Below are 20,070 nucleotides of genomic sequence, written 5' to 3'. Positions count from 1 at the left end.
CATCGAGCACTCCTGATATATGGTTGTCAGGCCTTTGTTTAAAGACCTTCAAAAAGGAGATCTTTCATTGATGATGTATGAGAATGTGAACCCAAGATCTCTGACATCTGTTTAAGATAAAAAAAATTTAAAACTATTAACCATCTGTTTTGGAGGGCAATAGGGCAAGGAGGGCAAGAGGTGAGCTGGTAATTAAGGTTCCTTGTTGAGACAAATGTAAGATATATGACTACTTATTTGTCATTTATAGATAGAAGAATATATAGCTTTTTGTATCCCATAAAAGGCAATAGGAAATGGGTGTATCTTTTAGGATTGGTTGTAGCAATCAGCCAATAGGAAATTCAACCAGGCTGATTGGACAGAGGCAGCCAAAGGAGGAGCAAGGGAGCTGGGCTGAGGGAATATAAGTGCTGGCCATAATGGCAGGAGACCAGGCCAGAGCTTGGTAACCATATACCACTGTGCCTCTCATTTATTTGTCTGACAAATAAATTATTATTTTAATTTCTCTATTGCTGCGTTGAATATTTCATTCCAGCTAAGCGTTAACCACAAGCAGGGTGCTACACTCTTAATCAAATTTGTCCCTCTGAAAAAAGTTTGGACACCACTGCCCTACACAGTTACTTAGAGATTACTGTATATATTATTGACCACTTCTGTTTCATCCTTGCAGGGTTGCTCCCCAAATTGCAGTGCTGACTAAATTGCGGAGATGTCATAAACCGTTGCAGTATTTTAGCCACGCAGCCATACCAGTACACTTATAAATTATAATAGGAAAGGCTGTTATGTTTTTTTAAGTGTTTACATAAAAGGGGAAAAAAATCTCCTCCACTTAAGAGCAGCAACTCATCTGTTTGCTGCGACCTTTTTTTGTTTGTTTCTAGGTGGACACACCAAGGTCTAACTCCAGATACGTTACAATCTTTAAGATTTTATTTTATGGCTTTATATGTGTTGGAAAGCCGCCTAAAGTGGGCAGGGTATAAATAAAACAACAACAACAATATTTATTCTTCTTCGTTAGTTCGTTCGTTTTCTTTCTTTGTCCGTGTGCGTTAAATACGGCATCTCCATTATCAACCCGGAAACTCCCTGCCCTAGAGAACGAGACGTGCCCCTTTAAATATTTGTTCTCTCTTTTGCCATTTTTAGGAGACCGGCGGCTATCGAGTTTGTTTGTTGTCGTTAAACGGCGCGCGGCTAAACGTTCCAGCTCGCACGCATGCGTACTAGGTAAAGATGGGGTAGGCGCATGACCCCTGAGGAGAGAGAGAGAGAAAGAGAGAGAGAGCGAGAGAGACCTAAATAAATAAATAAATAAACAAACAAATCAATCTCGACGCCGGCGCGTCTCTAGCGCGCGTGCGCGGCCGGCCGCGCATGCTCACCGTCTGGGAAGAAAATGGCCGGTGAGACTGTTGTTCCGGGATTCGCGTTTTGCGTCCTGCCGGGCGGCCTAGAGGGTAGACCGTCGACCTTCGGGAAGCCCTGCTTTGGGTGAGCGGCAGCCAGCAGCTCCCTTGGCCTTCCGTCCCCTGGTGCTGCTGCCTTGCCCGGTGTTGTCGTCGTCGTCCGCGCCTTTCCTGACCCGTGTCAGGAACGCGCCTGTTTACCTGGGTCTGTGAGTCGCCCTGTTGCCCCTCTAAGGTTCGCGGTGTTTTGTTTTCCTTGGTTACGGGGTATTTTTGTGTGTGTGACAGAGTGTGTGTGTGTTTATGAGTGCCTTTCGTGTACGTTGCGTAGCTTCGGGTTGTCCCTGGCTTAAAAGGCCTTCAGTAGTACTATTTATCTGTCAAAGAGATGAACAACTACCTGACATTCAGAAGACATCTTAAGGCAGCCCTGTTCAGGGAAGTTTTTAATGTATGACATATTAGTGTATTTTTGGTATTTGTGGAAGCCGCACAGAGTGGCTGGGGAAACCCAGCCAGATGGGCGGGGTACAAATAAGAAATTATTATTATTATTATGTTTTTATAGGTTATGCTTTTATATGTGTTGAAAGCCTCCCTAAGTGGGCAGGGTATAAATGATAAAAAAAATATTGTTATTTTTATTGCTATTACCAGTGAATAGGTTACGAGTTTGAGCCAGGGGTCCCGTGGTAGTTTGTCCCAGGGGCGTGTGAGTCAGCTGCTGCTATTATTGTTATTTATTTATTATTGAATTTATATACCACCCTATGCCCAGAGGTCTCAGGGTGGTTCACAGAACAAAATCAAAATATAATACCTCAAAATATATAAACAAAATAAAAACAACAAACCAATGAGTGATAGTACACAGTCTCTCCTCATACATCTGGTGTATTTGGGATGTGAGGTTCTGCTTAAGGCTGAGACTTCAAACATCCACTGTTTCCCTAAAAGTTGCCCACTTGGTATTATGGGGCCCTGTGGCCTTTCATTCTTTCTCTCTCTCAGCTTTGGCTCTTAATATAAAGGAAGGAGCACAATAGTATATGTGATGCCTTCCCTCTATATCTCCCTCTCTCCCCATCGTTTGTAAACCCTTATAGACTCATATAATTGTAGAGTTGGATGGGACCACAAGGGTCATCTAGTCCAACACCTGAAATGTGAAGTTTGGGGCTCGAACCCGCGACTTTGATATTAAACGTATCATGGTCAGTAGACTGAGTAGCAAAATAGCTTTTAATATTCCTGTTTGTTTGTGTGCATATAATTAAGACTTTTTTCCACAAGAATGTTTGCTTTTGGAATGTTTACTGACTGTTTAAGGTTTTGAGCTGTTCTCAATCTTTAAAAAATGGGTGTGTATGTGGTTGGTTATTTCACTAGCTTTTCTGCCTTCCACTGGGCTAAAGATGTATTAAGGAAGAAGCCCACTATATTGTGTATGTGACTAGCGTACGGCTTTGGTGTGGTCAGTCTTGTGTCCTGAAAACACACGTAATGCTTGGCAATTTGCTTAATTGTATTTGTGAGCTTATATCCAGCTTATCCTCTAAGCAAGTCTCACTGAAACCCAAAGCTATTAGGCTCTGAATGTTTTCCTCCTGGTTTTAAGTGTATTCCTGTATGCAAGTGCTCATCTTGTCAGTTATAAATAGTGCCTTGTAATGTGTGATCTTGGCTGTACAAGAAAGATACTAGGAACAGATCATGCAAGTGTCATGTGCCCTGTTGTCAGCTAGCTATTCTCTGTTGTTCAACTTGTTCATTGCTTAAAATAAAATGATTGGATACAGCTTTTCTTTCCTTAGAATGCAAGGGCAGCCCAAAATATGAAATGCACCAAGCGGCATTGGGGCACAATGCCAATGCAGTACTTCAGTGGAGAGCTATTTTAGGAAGTTTCCCTGAAACATTTTCCCCAGAGGCATTGTTGATTGCAGTGAGAAATGCGATAGATTATTCATGCCAAAGTGCAATTAAGACGTAATGGTTGGTGCCAAAGTTCAGTGAAAACTTAATGTGGTGAAAGAGTTGCCTTAGAGTAGAATTGTTGGATTAAGTGATGCAACTGGCAGTGGGTGGTTGTTGTTTTTCAACTGTGGTAGCGCTTCCATTTGCACAGGGCAGTATGTCTAATTCTCACTGATACTTCATATACTGTACCCCTAAAAGATTCTCCTGGAGGTTGGAAGATTCTGTGGTATGGCATAGAGACCTGCATTTGGTAGGGGTGAAAATGAGGTGCTTTGCTTTACACTAACAGAAGCACTTTCAGTAATACAAACCACCATGGGAAGGAATCTTATTTCTAGTATGGTTAGCTAAATCTGTGCCTAATTACACTCTTTCCTTGTTCTTATAGGAATGAATACAATGGTGCCTTTTATCTCATATTCTATACTTTGAGGGAGTCAGCATATTCTCTGTTTTATTCCAGGCATCCCCAAACTCGGCACTCCAGATGTTTTGGGACTACAACTCCCATCATCCCTTACCACTGGTCCTGTTAGCTAGGGATGATGGGAGTTGTAGTCCTAAAACATCTGGAGGGCCGAGTTTGGGGGTGTCTGTTTTATTCTATCGCTTAATATGTAGCTATTCTTGGGGATGTTCTGATACCTTGCTTCAATGCATTACACTTTATTTGAGTATTGGTAATCCCTATAGCTAACTTCAGATTACTTTTGTTTAACTCCTTAAAGAAATGGCTTCCCAGAACGATACAATTCTAAATTTGATGAGCTGCCTCTTAGGCTAAGATCAAGTATACTCACTACTGGAAACTCTGATTTGTCTTTGTCAAGCATACTTTGCTCAATAGACTAACACTCTTTATTTTTCATTTCAGGTAACATCCTGAAGAGTGATGTTTCCTTTTAAAAAAAGATTTCTGGACAAAAGAAATTTATGGATGACTTCAGTATTTATACGTAATGTCAATTCGGTTGTCTTTAGATGCCTATCTATACTTAGTAGCTAGTTCAAAAAGCCTTTGTAAACAAAACACCAGACAACTGTATTACTTGTACAGACCTAAGCTTTTTTGGAGTATAACTCAAGCTATTCCTTTTAGAGTTTTTCACACAAGCAAACCATATTATAAATGGGGAGGAGACAAAGCACTATGGTATAACAAGCACTTCTGTTATCATGACTCCTTGCATTACAGAGCTTCTAAACTTAGTACTTCTAAGGAATTGACAAAAACAAGCAGTCGCATGTCACGATTTAAGAACACTTTAGAATCTGTCTCAAAAGCTGTGTCTGGAACTCACAGTGAACTGATTTCACGGATAGCTCGGCTTAAGCCACATTCTGGTATACTGAACAGATCAGCTGAAAATAATGGCCAAGAAAATAGTTTTCATACGAACCCAGAAAATGTCAGACAAGCTGCAAACAACAGAAGTCAGAAAGACTGCAATGATAGCATAACTGATAAGAAGCTTGTGCCTGTAAGTGAAGACTTGGGTCCCAGTAGTACTAATCGTGGTTCATTGAAAGATCTTGCAGATTTCAAAAATAGCCTTTTTCATGTTAGCTATTTTGCTACAAACTTTGGAGAAACATACAACTTTCTAGCAAATCACATCAATTGGTACTTTAGCACTGGTGGTATGGCTCAAGAGAAAAAGGGGAATGGTTCCCCTCCTAAATCACAGACTCAGGAGGGGAAGACACTTGATACACCAGAAGATGACATATTAAGTAATGAAAACAGAATGAATGCAGTATCTGCCTTAATACCTGCAGCACAGTCTCCAGACTCTGCAAACGCCAGTGCCACCGCTCCAGCTTCCAGCAAAAAGGGTATTGCAAGTTTTCTTTCTTACCCAAGTAACAGTGTACAGGCCTTTGTGGATAGTTACATTGGAGGACTGGTCCCAAAGTTACGATCTGAGCCAAAAACCGCTTTGGCAGAAAAGAGCAAAGTACAAGAAAGTGAGGATAAGTTGAAAGATGACGAGGAGGCTAAACGTGCAGAAGAGAAAGAGAGGAGGCTGTCCCTTCAAAGGGAAAAGGTAAACCTCCTTAATCATCACTTCATAAGCTATTTTGTTATGTAACAGATAAAATATAGTTATAAACAATAGAAGAAAATGGGGGTGGGGGGTGGACCAACAACCCCAAACCCCTGTGTCATTGATTTTAACAGAACAGAGCATAGAATATTTTTAAAAGGTTATACAACTTAAGAAGCAGCTTTGTGAAAGTACTTGCATGGTTAAAGTATATGTAGATATTTTTGATTTATTTTGTACACTCTTACCGTAAAATAACTAAGTAATTGGATGAATTGGCTTTCTATTTAAAGAGTGCTAGTTTGCAGCAACCTTGTAAATTAGTCTATGAAAATGACTACCTATGCAAAAGTAACAAAAATGAGGTACAAAACATCAACAGCCTTGAGGTCAGGAGATAATCCATTAGCATTTAACTTAAAAACAGCCCTGCCTGTTCACCGGGAGGACTTTAGTCACCACAGACAAATCAGTGTTCAGAATACTGCTGTTGGCCTTATAGGGCTGTGGTAAGGGCTGCCAGAGTGAGCTTAGTTGAACACAACTCTGTATTGAGCACTTTAAAGTTCTGTGTGTGTCCCACTCTCTTGTTTTTTCTACTGTCTTCCCTACGACTCTCTTCAGTAAGTTACTGGTGCACAACAATACAGTGGAACCTGGGTCTCGAACAGCTTAGTTGATGAGAAAATCGGCTCCCAAACACCGAAAACCTGGAAGTAAGTGTTCCGGTTTTCGAACTTTTTTCGGAAGCCGAATGTCCAGTGCAGCTGCTGGCTATTGTTTCTGGGGCATCTGTGCCAATCAGAAGCCGTGCCTTGGTTTTCAAACGTTTCGGGAGTCGAACGGACTTCAGGAATGGATTAAGTTCGAGAACCAAGGTGCCACTTTATTAACCCAGCAACCTTATTACATATTTCTGGACTTGAGATAAAAAAAAATCTGAAATGCTTATAAGGCTCTCCCTGTTTGTCGGACATGGAAATAATTGCTGGAAACTACCCCGGGGGGGGGGGAGTACTCTTGTACTCAGGTCCTTCTTGCAGGTTTCACATGGGCTGGCCACTCTGAGAACAGGATACTGGACTTGATGGGCCGTTGGTCTGATTCAGCAAGCTTTTCTATGTTCTTATAATTCTTAACTCAGCAGAGGTAACAAGGTAAGTGGTTATTTTCAGGTTCAATCTAAAAAAATAAAAATGATGAAAATATTTATCAAAAAATATATATTCATTTTTACTCATTCCAGGGGCATTTTCTTAGAACAAAACCACCAAAACACTTCTGGTACCTTAAAAGCTGTAGTCCTGTACGCATTTATTTGGGGTAAGCCCATTAAAGTCAATGGGACCTCTGAGTATACATGTATAGGATTGCACTACATGACACTTGTAGTACATGCTAGGATTCATGTAATCAGATGCAAGGAATGGTCATGAGTAGTGAAAACCTATGCATGTCTGTTTAGAAGTTGTATTTTCAAAGGGCTCCCTGATAAGTGTGCATAGGATTGCAGCCTTAAGTGGATGGATATTCAACTTATGCTCATAGAGAAAAGGAGGGAACCAACTGCCTGCCTGTCATTTTTAAAGTGTGCTTGATAAAGTGGGTTCTGGCCCACAAAAGCTTGTGTTGCTAGATCCCTTAGACCAGTGATCTTCAGCTGGTGGGTCGGGACCCACTACTGGGTCACAGCAGCAGCTCTGCCAACATACAAATATATGATTAAAGGTTAAGAAATGGGTCCCTCAAATGCACATTTGGGTTGAAAGTGGGTCCTGAGTTTGAATTGGTTGAAGACATCTGTCTTAGATATTTGATGGATTTTTAAAATTAATAAAACATTCTCTTCTTAGATTATTGCAAGGGTGAGTATAGATAACAGAACCCGGGCTTTAGTGCAAGCATTACGGAGATCATCTAACAGAAGAGTCTGTATCAACAGGGTTGAAGAACTGACATACCATCTCTTGGAATTTCCAGAAAGTAGAGGAGTTGCTGTTAAGGTACAAATCAATTCTATCATCTCACCATGAATTGAGAATGAAATCACATCCTCATTTTGGAAATAATAATTGTAAGCTATGTATTTTACAACAATATATAACATCTAAGTGCATATTCCACTTGATATCAGGCTATATAAGAATCAGTGGCTTCTTATATCCTGCCAAGATGTTGTTGGTCACCAGCTCTCATCAGGCCCAGCCAGCATAGCCACTTGTCAGGAATAATTGGCATTGAAGTTCCACAGGTTAGCCATTGCTGCACTAAAGTTACACCAATAACTGGTGCAGGGACTGTAATGTTATATAATATTCAAAGATCACAAGGCTGTAATACACAAAAGATTCAGAAGTTTTTTGGAGATAATCACAGTCATTTCTGACTTACAGTAGAATCTGGAGTTGAGGATATCTAGTTAGTTACACATTTTGAGTATTTTGACTTTCATTATTGCCCTGCAACTTGAAAAATAACACTACATTTTTCAATAACTGGAAGGTTCTAATAACATGATCCTGTGAGTCCTACAAATTTTATTGGGATTTGTTTCCTGAGATGTGTGCTTAGGATTTCAGGCCAAGTATAGTATGTGTAAGAAAAGTGTGAAGAAAACATCAATGCTTTATTTTAAATTTAACAGTATTTACTTTCGTAAATTTCATTTTAGCTTTGTATCTGGTGCTCTGGAGAAGCACCAGATAGATTAACACTTTTGTGCTGCATTTAAAATCTTTATTTTGTTTCCAGGAAAAAAGCATTCCATGCTTGTTGCGACTAAGGCAGGCAAATGATGAAGCTCTTCAGGCTGCTGTCAGGGAAGCATTGGCTGTAATTGGCTATACAGACCCTGTAAAAGGGTGGGGCATTCGAGTTCTCACTATTGATGGCGGGGGAACAAGGTAGGGCTGTGAAAGTTACATCTGTGTCTTTAGCTGGAGTGAATTAGTTTTAAAGTTTTAATTAATTTGTATATCTCCCTTTTAGTATAGACAGCAGAGGTAGTCCTCTTCCTATCTGAGCTAAGAGAGAAAACAAAGTAGCACTCTTGGAGATTAAAAATACAATTTTGCACACTTCGTTGTGTCACTGGATTCATAAATTTACATTTATGCCCTTGGGCTATAATAGTTTGCTTCTGTTTGAAGAGCACTGGAAATTCTCATAGTGAAGTCAGTTTCTTGAGGATTGATTTACATGCAGCACCATTGTGTGCCAATTCATGAACATGACTTGTGTTTACATGCTCGCTCCTCATGTTGTCTTCCTCTTTCTGTGCAACCCAAGTTTGCCATTACATCTGAACGAGCAAATAATGGTTTGCACAAATATATAATCTGAATAGCTTTATGCTAGTTTGCAATCTTCATGCAAATATAGTTTGAGGATTCAGTCATAGTGGCAAGCTAGACTTCCTGCAAAAGTGAAAGGAACTAAAGTGGAAATGGAGGAGGAAACACAGGCATACATGAATCAGTGTAAAGGATGGACCAGCCTTAACATATTTTTCAGAATTTATCCATAACCATAATAATTGGAAAGTTTTTTTCCATTAGCAAGATGGAAGTGTGGCAAGACCATAGACTGGAGAATAGTTATGGGTCCCTGACTTCATCATCATATTAAAGTGCTGGAGGGGGTTTGCCTGCTTTTGGCCTGTCATTAGGCTGAATTTTGTTTCTTTTAAATAAAATGATCTTTCAAGTCTAATTCCTAACAGAAGTGTATACAACTGTATATTATTTTCAGCACTTGATACCCACATATTTGTTTGAAAGGGGTCACTTGAGAGTGTCCCACTTTCATTTACTAACAGACTGAAATTCTCAATTGATATCGCAAACAACTTGCATCTTCAGCCAGGTTTATTTTAGTGTAAACATGACAAATATGTAAATGTTTTTAAATAACACTTCTGTTTAAACTTATTTGTGAATTTGTTTCTCTTGGGTCATGATCACCTGCTCCATCCTCTATTGTTGCTGAACAGTAGACTCTTATACAGTTTAGATTAGCATATACTAATATCTCTGGAATGCGGAAAAACCTTTATTGGTATTTGTGTAGTCTATCTTGGAAAATACATGGTGAGTTCATTAGTCTTAGGATGGGGTAGTTTCTCAAACAGCATGAAACCGAGCAAGCAAACTGTTACAATTATTATTAGCATTTTTATCCTGTTCTTTAGGCAAAACATGCTTGAATACCACCTTCTCAACTATCAGTGAGAAGACAGGTCCCTGTTGTCAGGTTCACAAACTAAAAGATATGACACAAAAGGAGAGCGGACTGGGAGGGAGAAAGAAAAAAGCAAGCTCAGACACCAATACCTTACTTACAGAGATTTTAAGGTTTACAGCAGGAATCGAAAAATTTGGAGAAGAGCAGATGAAGAGGTCTTGCAGTCCCATCTCTCTTCTCTTAGCCGAAGGAGTGGCTGATGTAAATGGAATTGAGGAGTTGATGTAGCTGGGTTTAAGCAGACCAAGGGAAAGGCGCTGTATAATATGCTTTTATGTTGACCACCTTGCTGAGTAGTAGTCATTTTTTCTTAGATAGAACAAGGTTTTTTTCCATACCTGAAGAGAAAATGGAAGAGCTATGTAGTAAACACAGTGGCTGTTGGCACCCTTGTTTAATTTAACTAATGTATCTAGAATGGGGGGACCCGGGTGGCACTGTGGGTTAAACCACAGAGCCTAGGACTTGCCGATCAGAAGGTCGGCGGTTCGAATCCCCACGGCGGGGTGAGCTCCCGTTGCTCGGTCCCTGCTCCTGCCAACCTAGCAGTTCGAAAGCACGTCAAAGTGCAAGTAGATAAATAGGTACCGCTCCAGCGGGAAGGTAAACGGCGTTTCCATGCGCTGCTCTGGTTCGCCAGAAGCGGCTTAGTTATGCTGGCCACATGACCCGGAAGCTGTACGCCGGCTCCCTCAGCCAATAAAGCAAGATGAGCACCGCAACCCCAGAGTCGGCCACGACTGGACCTAATGGTCAGGGGTCCCTTTACCTTTATCTAGAATGGACAAGGCCAGGGGTCAGCAAACTTTGCTGGCGGTCGGATCGCCCACGTGCGGGAGCGCGCACACCCGTGCGCATGCGCTCACTTCTGTCACTCTTTCCCTGCTGGCTTTTGGAGCCATGGCGGGGGGGGGGGGAGGAGGCGTCTGCGGCTTCTGATTGGCTGCAGGAGCTTCCTGCAGCCAATAGGAAGTCGTGGCTGCATCTCGGAAGTCACTCCCCGCATGAAGCTAAACCAGTGTGGTACTCCAGTTTAGCTCCATGCGGGGACTGACTGAGTGGGTGGCAAGGGCCGGGGGGCGGTTTAATGACCCCCTCGGGCCATATCCAGCCCGCGGACCGTAGTTTGCCGACCCCTGGACAAGGCCATATCTGTGTTTCCTTTTGAATGTTTTTAACCCAGAGCCATATCCTAAAACAGGAAAGAATGATGCATGTGAGCATGTTAAATTAAAAAGAAAAGAAAACTTCATTGGTTATATAATTGCCTGTGGAAAAAATAGTGGCGGATATCCAGTTTCTTTCACTGGCAATAGAAATGGTTTAGGGCAAGCATTTTTCTTCGATATTTTGTCATATTTAATGAACCATTTATAAGAATTACAAGCCACCTTTGGTTTAGAGTTGAGATGGCTAGGAGCATGCTGAACAAATTGTCCTTGGTAAAGTCCCTGTAAAGCTCTTTGTCGTTTCTTTTCATCCAGTGCTCATTGCCAGTTATGGTGATATTTTGGACTAATCTCACCAACTGTCAACTAACATAAATTTGACACTAACCAATTAATTGCGCATAAAGTACAGAACTGCCTGAAAGCATTAATTACTCGTAATCATTACCATTCTGTCTTGTTTTGAATCAGTGAGCTGTGAAGGTATGTGGTAATGTATTCTTGTTTCTGCTTTCCTTAGCAACTACTTTCTCGCTTGATGTCTTCTTGGTATCTGGGCTCCTTCTAGCACACATTCTCTCCAAATGCCATGATTTCAGTTTTTGCCTTAGCAATTTCTGTTTTAACGGTGAAGCTGCCATTAGATTTATGCTCCACAAAATAAATTTCACCAACCTTTGCACTTAAATTCTCACTGGGTATAAAAGTGTTAATTAACAAAATGATAATATTTCAGCTTTAAAATGATAAAATATACTGGATTGGATTCAAAGGGTTGTGTACAGCTGAGTTCTTCCTCAAAGTAGACCCATTGAGATTAATGAGCACAGCTAAGTTAGGTCCATTCATTTTGGTGGGTCTCTTCTGAGTATAACTTAGTTGAATGCTACCTAATGAGCCTAAGATAGTTGTGTCCATTAATGTCAATTGGTCTCTTCTGAGTAGGACTAGCACTGACTCTTAACTCAAAGTTCCTTTCATCGGACAGAAGTATTATGGTCCTAAATTGCCAATAAGGTCTGAGGTTGAGAGTGACTCATGGTAGAGGCAAGATCTTAACTTGGTGGTTTGCACCTTGGGTTTTAATCCTGTGCTGGCTTACTGAAGAATAAGCTCTATGTAGACAGGGCACAATTTCTGAATAATAATTCATGTATGTATGTTAGGACTTGATAGCTAAGATAACCAGAAAGTCAACAATGTGTGCATGTTTCACTTTGTTGGCTTCTTTTATTTCTCAGACACACAATCTATAAGATCTTAAGTTGCCAAGGTGTCATGCAGTTCAGGTTTCATCTTTGGTGAATAATTTACATATTTTGGTATTCCCTGTGGTCAGCTACCTTAGGACTGATGCAGTTTCAAAGCTTACGTGTTTTGAGCATTGGTTGCTGTGGAACGGTGCAAAACTGCTCTGCTTTTGAATATGCTCTATGATAACCATTACTATAGCCTACTGCAGAAGATTGCAACCACTAGGAATATTCCAGTTCAGAGCTACTGGTAGAGAGGGGAAATTACTGACTTTAAAGTCAACATTGCTTCTCTATTCTTTACCAACCTTAGTAACCTTTTTATTTTTCTTTCCTAGAAAGTATATATTTCCTGTGATCTGTATAGGAAACACTTATTAAAGCGTATCTAAGGGAGAGATCAATCAGTTTTGAACGTGTTCTTTGCCTTTAAATATGCCACATTTCCCAGGATATAGCAATGGATGATACTGAAAGCTTGATAGCTAGTGACTTAAACATACTGTCACTTGGCTTTTACTTAACAAATGATAAATTGCATAACATTTTTGGGTTTTTTGTGTTACAGGGGTTTAGTAGCACTTCAGACACTTCGTAAGCTAGAAGAGCTCACTGGAAAGCCGGTTCATCATCTTTTTGACTACATTTGTGGAGTGAGTACAGGTAAATAGTCCTGTATGGACTTCTGAGCAGCATTCCCCATCACACTGTTCAATTGCATTATCTATGGCTTCATGTGATGTGCAAACCAGGCCATTATATTCTTACACTCTAGGTGGCACTATAAATGAATGCTTAATGTTAATATCTCAGTTATATTAGCATGCATTTATCAACTTCCAAACTCTACAAATAATTTGTCCTAAAAATATGTCTCAAAAATATTTATAATCAGGTTGCATAGACATTGAAATAATATTTACACTCCAGGGACCCAAATAATCCTGATTTTTTTTTTAACTTTTAGAATATTCAGAGTATAAAGATTTTTATGTCTTTATGCTGTGCTCCTATAAATGATGCATTAGGTAATATTCATATAAAATACCACATTTACAGTTTATGAATCATGTTTGTTTTTAGGTGCTATATTGGCATTTATGTTGGGGTTATTCCATATCCCTCTGGACGAGTGTGAAGAACTTTATCGTAAACTAGGAACTGATGTGTTTAAGCAAAATGTCATTGTTGGGACAGTTAAAATGGGCTGGAGCCATGCATTTTATGACAGTGAAATCTGGGAGAAGATTCTTATGTAAGTTAAATTTATCTATTGATTTGTTTAAAATCATCATTAATTTTGCTTACTTCAATGTACATCAAAGTATTAAATAGGCACAGTCCTCATTCTACCATCCTGTAAATTCTAAGAATTCATATCACAGTGACAAATGTTATTGCAACAGAGGAGTATAAAATATTAACTGCAAGTAGATATGGTGACACCTATCTTTAAAGTCCGTGGTTGGTGATTCTTTAAAAAAAATTGTTTGTTCAGGCTGCCAAACCATTTGAAAGCCTTTTAATATAATTTTGTTTCTGACAAATAAATTGAGTTGGGGCCCTCTGTTTTCTTTTTACATGCCCAACTGCTCAATAGCGCTCTTCATTGTGGTTCATTATTTTCACTAAAATTCCTCACCGCCTGAGGAATTTTGTCTGTATGATAAAAATGCTAAAACTGTGGTAAATGTTAACGTGTTCTTGCCGTTGGTCTAAAAGAAAACAAAAATGGTACAGAGTTTGGATCTAACCTATTAAGTTAGTTGAAATTGAGTCCCATAGATTTCTGTCGGAAGTAAAACATGACTAATTTGTCAAATTGATTTCAGTAGATGCTACGGTCAGCTGATTTAGTCTGGATGCAGTCCAGTAGAATCCAAATAAATGATCTCCCTTGCCTAAGCGTTTAGAGCATATAGTATGTGAGAATAGTATGTGAGAAGGAATGACAGCTTGAAGATCAGGGCAGCTGTATTTCTTTAGAAATATAAAAAAATAGAATGGCAGACAGCATATTAAAAAAATAAAATGGTAACTTGTCATGTTTTGTCCTTTTTCCTTAGAGAGAGAATGGGATCAGATGTTATGATTGAAACAGCCAGAAATCCCAGATGTCCTAAGGTCAGTGTACTTGATCAGTTTGTTTTTTTTAAATGTACTGCAAGCATGTAAGATTGTTTAAACATGTGTTGCACAACATGTCCTAAGGTCAATTAAGTATTGTTCATCTTTGTTTTAGAACTCTTTTCTCAGTGCTCAGTTCCTAATGTTACCATCAGCATGTAGGAAATGGGCATTTAAACATGCAAGTGGGTTCAGAATTTAATTCTGTAGGCACATTAATCCAGTGAGTGGTCATTGGAAGTTAAAAAGTAAAAATGTGTTCCTGAATCTGACAAATTCTAAACCAGATCCATAGTAGGATGAGTGCATATATACTTTAGCCACCTAGATTCCTAAGTTTCTTGGTCAGTCCCTTGCAAAGTTCAATATGAACATGATTCTAATTTTTGCAGTATGTGTCCTCTAAGCAAGCAGTTGCCAGTGGGGAGAGAGTGACAGGAAAAAAACCAAGGAAGAGGTTCCCTGGCCACTGTCTTTCTTTAACCCTAAGTACTTGGTATTGGGAAAAGGATTTCCACCTCATCTTTTGTCATGAACCAATCCCTGTCTTACGAGCCTGGAAGAGCTTGTACAAAACCAGCTATAATTGGGCAAGGCATGACTGTCCTGTACCTGAGCTGAGTCATGTGATTTATTCCTAGTACCCATTTAAGATCTGGACTGTAATGAAACATCTAGTTCCAATCCTTCAGTTTTATAACTTCTGGGGACACTTACAATAAATATATAAACAAAATTTAAAAAATACAAAAATGTTCCAAAATACTGCTTAAACAGCAGGACAACAAAGCAGTTCAACAATATACATACATACAGATACAATTTTATTTGTATTCTGCCTTTCCTCAGTTCAAACTATGCCTTATAACATGGGGAAATAAAACCTACAACACAGCAAAAGTAGTCATAAATAATAAGTTCAAAATTACAAAAAACTAACAGCAACAACCCTTCTTCCAAGCAAAAAAACCCCCAACAACACCCTAGCCCAAAAGTCTGTTCAGCAGCCTCAACTTTTGTTAGGGCCCCACCATCCCAGGCCTGGTGGAAAAGGCCTTTGAGACAGAACGCAGCTCTTCCAGAACTCTCAGCAAATGGTCAACAAGATAATGCACTTTTAAATGGTCTGACTGAGTAAAAATGTTTTTGCCTGGCATCAGAAAGACTTAAGATTCAGTATTAGGTGAGTAGTATTAGGATATTCTACCCCTGTCTTTAAGGGCTAGACCCGGCCCTTCTACTCCTTCAGTCTTGACCATATTGGGGAAAACTGATCTTCAGTGCTGATCTTAATGCAGCCATGCATAGAAGACCTGCTGCTCTTTCTTCAGAGCTGGCCAGGTGTGCCTCACACAGAATCGGAAGAACCATCTGAGGGGGAAGAAGGACATAGCTTTTCATCTCTGCCGTCCTTTACAGAGGAATTCCTCAGTTTTTCTTCTTCCCCCACAAAGGGCTTTTCCAACACCCACAAGTGGGTCCTGGTTTGCCTGTTTCTCCATCTCAGCCCCAAGTGGGTGCTGGCTTGCCTATTATGTCCCAGTCCAGCAACGGCTCATTTCAACAGTGTGGCAATATGTCTGGTAACCTAAATGTTCAGGATCAGCAGCTTCCTTTTACTCCTGACTGCAGGCTGTGGCAAAGAATTTTATTACCCCTTCTCAGCCCGCTTCAAATGCCCAGATGTCAGAAGCATAACCTGTTTCAAGTTCTCAGTTTTTCACGAGCGTGGGGCTCCCTCAATCTGTAGTACTTCAGCCTCTCAACTATCAGCAGTGGTTACTTCTGCAGCTGTGGTTTTTGCTGAAAGCAGGGATGCTTCTTCTCCAGATCCTCACTTTTTTAACCGTGGGGAAGCTCTTAATAAGTACTCAAGCCCTGCTTCTCAGCAGTAGTCTTGTTCTCCACCAATAGTCTATCCCAGCAATAGTTTTCTTCCCCAGAAGATCAAGATCCAGACCTGATTGTAGTCAATAAGGAAGAGTGGAGTGGGTTGTCTGATATTGAAGACTCTGATTCATATTGGCTTTTCCTAGGCTCCTGCTACTTTCTGTTGCTTTTCAAATCAATGGTGGCTTTAGAATTGAACACTCTAGCAGAGAGAGTTCACTCTTTCCACCTCCAGGGCTCAGGGTCTCTGTACAGGTAGGGTGAATTTGGCTTGCATCATTGAATACTGAAGAGCATTGGTTTGTGTTAGCACCATCTAGAAATGTACAAATCTATACATTGCTTTTGTCATAGCCAAGTAATATACCTTATAAGTGATCATTTCAGCTTTGCATGTGAGAATTCTTCTGTTTTTTAAGCAGAATGATTTTACTTTGTAATTGGGCAGAGAAAAACAGTACGACAATAGCATAAATGCAGGGTTTAAGTGCTTGAGTCACGATTTCTCAAACAAAGGCAAGTTCTTAAATGGGATACAAATAGAAATATACACCCACTGACTTGTTAAGAGTAACAATTTAAAAGATGGTATTTGAGCTGTGTGCATCACGGTATAAATGTCTCAAACATTTCTGATGCTAATTTTTCCATGATAGGGAATAGTATTGCACTCACTGTTAACGGCAATATCTGAAATTGAGTTACTGTTTAGAAAGTCTTCCTTTAACCTATAAATCTCTCTTATATGTTTAGTTCTTAGAATTGTTCTGGGGTGGAACCTCCTTGTGTAGGAGGTTAAAACAAGCCTTTCTTGGGGGTGGGGGCATTAATTAAATATATTTCTAAGCATGTTAAATGTGGGAGTTATTCATTCTTCTTGCCTTTAGGTAATTTAGCAACTTAACTATCTCATTGTATTCAGCTCCATCATTCTCTTTTAGAAGCACAGAACTCGTCACTACTGTATAAATGCAACTTCAGAAGATATAAGAACTGTGAACACAAAACCTAGTGAATGATTTTCTAAATCTTACCTTGCTTTCTAAGAGGCAGATATGCAAAATGCTTCTGTCTACAGAATACTTGGAAGATTGCTAATCTTATGGTAGCTTTTAGTGTTGCATTGCCTACCTTATTTACAGTTTAACTATGAAATAAAAGCAAAAAAGTGTGTTAGTGATTCCACATTTAAAATATTTTATTCATTTCAAGTGTTTTTATCCCAGAAATGTGGACAGTAATAAAATTGCCCCTGCCCTCAGCTTTGCAATCTAAAATACAAGATGGGGAAGAGCAATTGGGAACAGAAAGGGGGAAAAGAAAACTCACAACCTTGAGGTTCTTTCGTTGCTGTTTACTTAACAGAAAGGCCAAAAAATAATTAGTATCTCTATTAGCTAGGTCAGGGGCTGGCAAGGGTTACCGGGCATCAGCCGGATCACTCCTGCGGAGATCCTCCGTGGGCCGGGCTGGCGCAGAGCGATGCTGGAAATTGCATCTGCGCATGTACATGGCTCCGGTAATCACTTCTGCGTGTGCCCAGACGCCAAAAATTGCGCCTGTGAAGAAGTAATTTTCAGTGTCTGGGCATGCGCAGAAGTGATTTCCGGTGCCGTGGACATGGGCAGACGTGATTTCTGGTGTTTGGGCATGCTGGAGCCACGGAAGAGAGTCCCCGTGCTGCGCTGTGCCGGTTTAGTGCAGCTGCACAGGGACTCGCCAAGCGGGCGGCTCGGTTTGGGGGTGGCTCGTGGGCCAGTTAAACAGCCTCTGTGGGCTGCTTTTGGCCCATGGGCTGCAGGTTGGGAACCCTTGAGCTAAGTTAACTTTTTTCAGCTAGGTTAACCTTTTTCATAGATTTGCATCAGTGAAGCTGCCATAAGCTAACCTGCTTTCCTTACGTTACCATATATCCCCCAAAAATAAAGTTGCTAAGTAATCTCTAAAAGTTTTTGCAAATTATTTTACCTTCACAAACTACAGTGTTTCAAGATACTGTATGATAACGGAGTTAGTTGGTTTGAGCAATTTATTTCTTATCAAAGCATATGATGTCTTTATGAATTATCACTCACTTTATGCTTGTGTAGTAAATTTCAAATCTAAGTTCTTCAAATGTGAGGAATAAAAACAGTGTTGGGGATTTACATATTCCTTCCATCTTCTGACTGTGTGGTTGATTTCTATTCTATATCTTTTCCTTCTCCAAAATTCAGGTAATCTCAGTTAACTGTTCATAACAAGTGCCATGTGTTACATTTTCCCCATTGATCAGTAAATATTTGTTTTCTCTTGTGTGTACTTTAAACTACTGAAACACTTCTATAAAACCTTAACTATTATGGCATCCTCGAATCAAAGTGTTAGACTGATAAGACCATTTAAGACATCTGACCGTCAATATTGTCATATAACTGAGTGTGAAAATAAAGTTTGTCTAATAAGGTGTATGTGTCCCATTTCTAACCACTGAAGTCGTAGGAAACAGTTATCGGCTTCATTTAATAATTTGTTTCCCTGTTCTTGTCAGGTGGCTGCAATAAGCACCATTGTAAGCAGAGGGACACCGTTGAAAGCCTTTGTATTTAGAAATTACAATCACCTTCCCGGAGTCAAGTCTCACTATCCTGGAAGTTGCCAGTATAAATTATGGCAAGCTATCAGAGCATCATCTGCTGCACCAGGTTACTTCCAGGAGTATGCCCTGGGCCATGACCTTCATCAGGTTGGTTGTAATGTTGCTTTTCTTTAAATCATAATAATTAGATTTCTTTGTAGACAAAATTGATCTAGGGTAGAATGGGAGTTAAAATGGGATTAATTATTTAACAGCAAATACTATCAAACAAGATTGCAGCTCATTTCACATATTGCTTTAAAGTGAGCCTTATGTATGTACCTTATATGACACAGGCATGGTTTAGACATATGGTACATATGTATGATAAGAGCATGTGCACTAGGGAAGCAAGATTAACCATGGCTCCTTGCCATGAATTCAGGCAGTGAAACACTATTCAGTGTTCATACTGCAATATTGATTTCAGTAGTTCAAAGAGTCTTCTGATTTTGGTGAATTGCTTAACCTTACAATAAAGGTTTCATAGTTCTGTGATCTCTAGCAAAGCCCTGCGTGTTTCAAGGTATGCTGACAAACTTTAATGCCAGGGCAACTGCTGTGAGAGTTGTATGCTGATGCTAATTAATGTTTTCATTGAATGGAAGAGTCCTTTGATATGTGGCATTAAAAATTCATTGCATTTAGTTCTGCCTCCTGCCTAATGAACCAGTTTATTAAGTATACCAGTTCTTTGATGTGTGACAATATTGAGAGTCTTAGGGCTGCTTCATATGTTGCTAATTTGCTAAAATAGATTTCAGTGAGGAAGGGTCATGAAAACCAGATCAGCAGTATGGCATTTTTTCCCTAAAAGAAAAATGGAAACCGCTCTTAGAATTCTGTTCATTTTAAAATATATTTATCCCACCTCCCAACAGGAACCTCAAGATGGCTTGCAATTTTTAGAAGACAGTATGAAATAAAACTGCTGCACTAAAATGCAGCGCAAAGCTAAAACAAACAGACGTGACAACAGTATTTATAAATATGAAAGATAAATATTAAATTGTCAGGTTAACAATAAATAGTGATTACATTGAAAGGTATCATAGCCATAGACTAAATTCAGTTGAAATGTGATTAGGTTTTAGTTGAACTAGACACAGAGGGTTCAGCCCAGAGATCCCGTTGATGGTTTTCTGTTTGTGTTATCCTCCCACTGGAGTATCGGGAAGGAACTATTTTTGTTAATTCCTCCTTTGCCCCCTGAGAAGATGCTCTGTTGGGGCGTTGGTGGGTAGCAGAAAGAAAGGGGAATTGGTGAAAATCACTTCACCACTTTCCCCTTCCTTTTCCCTGCAGCAGCTTCCCCCAGATCTC

The 20,070-nt window shown here is 39.8% G+C and overlaps 1 protein-coding gene across 3 annotated transcripts in view; it reads left to right on the top strand.

The window, feature by feature from the left end:
* PNPLA8 (patatin like domain 8, phospholipase A2) overlaps positions 1 to 20,070 on the top strand; it is a 46,257-nt gene that overhangs the window by 14,761 nt on the left and 11,426 nt on the right. Inside the window, exons 1-8 of one of the 3 annotated variants that reach the window (XM_081022336.1) lie at positions 1,361 to 1,506; positions 4,276 to 5,449; positions 7,303 to 7,452; positions 8,201 to 8,352; positions 12,682 to 12,776; positions 13,197 to 13,368; positions 14,180 to 14,237; positions 18,661 to 18,855. In XM_081022336.1, coding sequence (XP_080878462.1) covers positions 4,361 to 5,449; positions 7,303 to 7,452; positions 8,201 to 8,352; positions 12,682 to 12,776; positions 13,197 to 13,368; positions 14,180 to 14,237; positions 18,661 to 18,855 — 1,911 coding nt within the window. In that variant the 5' untranslated portion in view covers positions 1,361 to 1,506; positions 4,276 to 4,360. The other 2 variants (XM_081022337.1, XM_081022338.1) reach the window with 2 other exon arrangements.

Source organism: Podarcis pityusensis, assembly GCF_964106645.2.
Source record: "Podarcis pityusensis genome assembly, chromosome: 10".
NCBI lineage: Eukaryota > Metazoa > Chordata > Lepidosauria > Squamata > Lacertidae > Podarcis > Podarcis pityusensis.
Note: the sequence above shows the minus strand (reverse complement) of the source record. Positions and strands in the feature narration are given on the sequence as shown.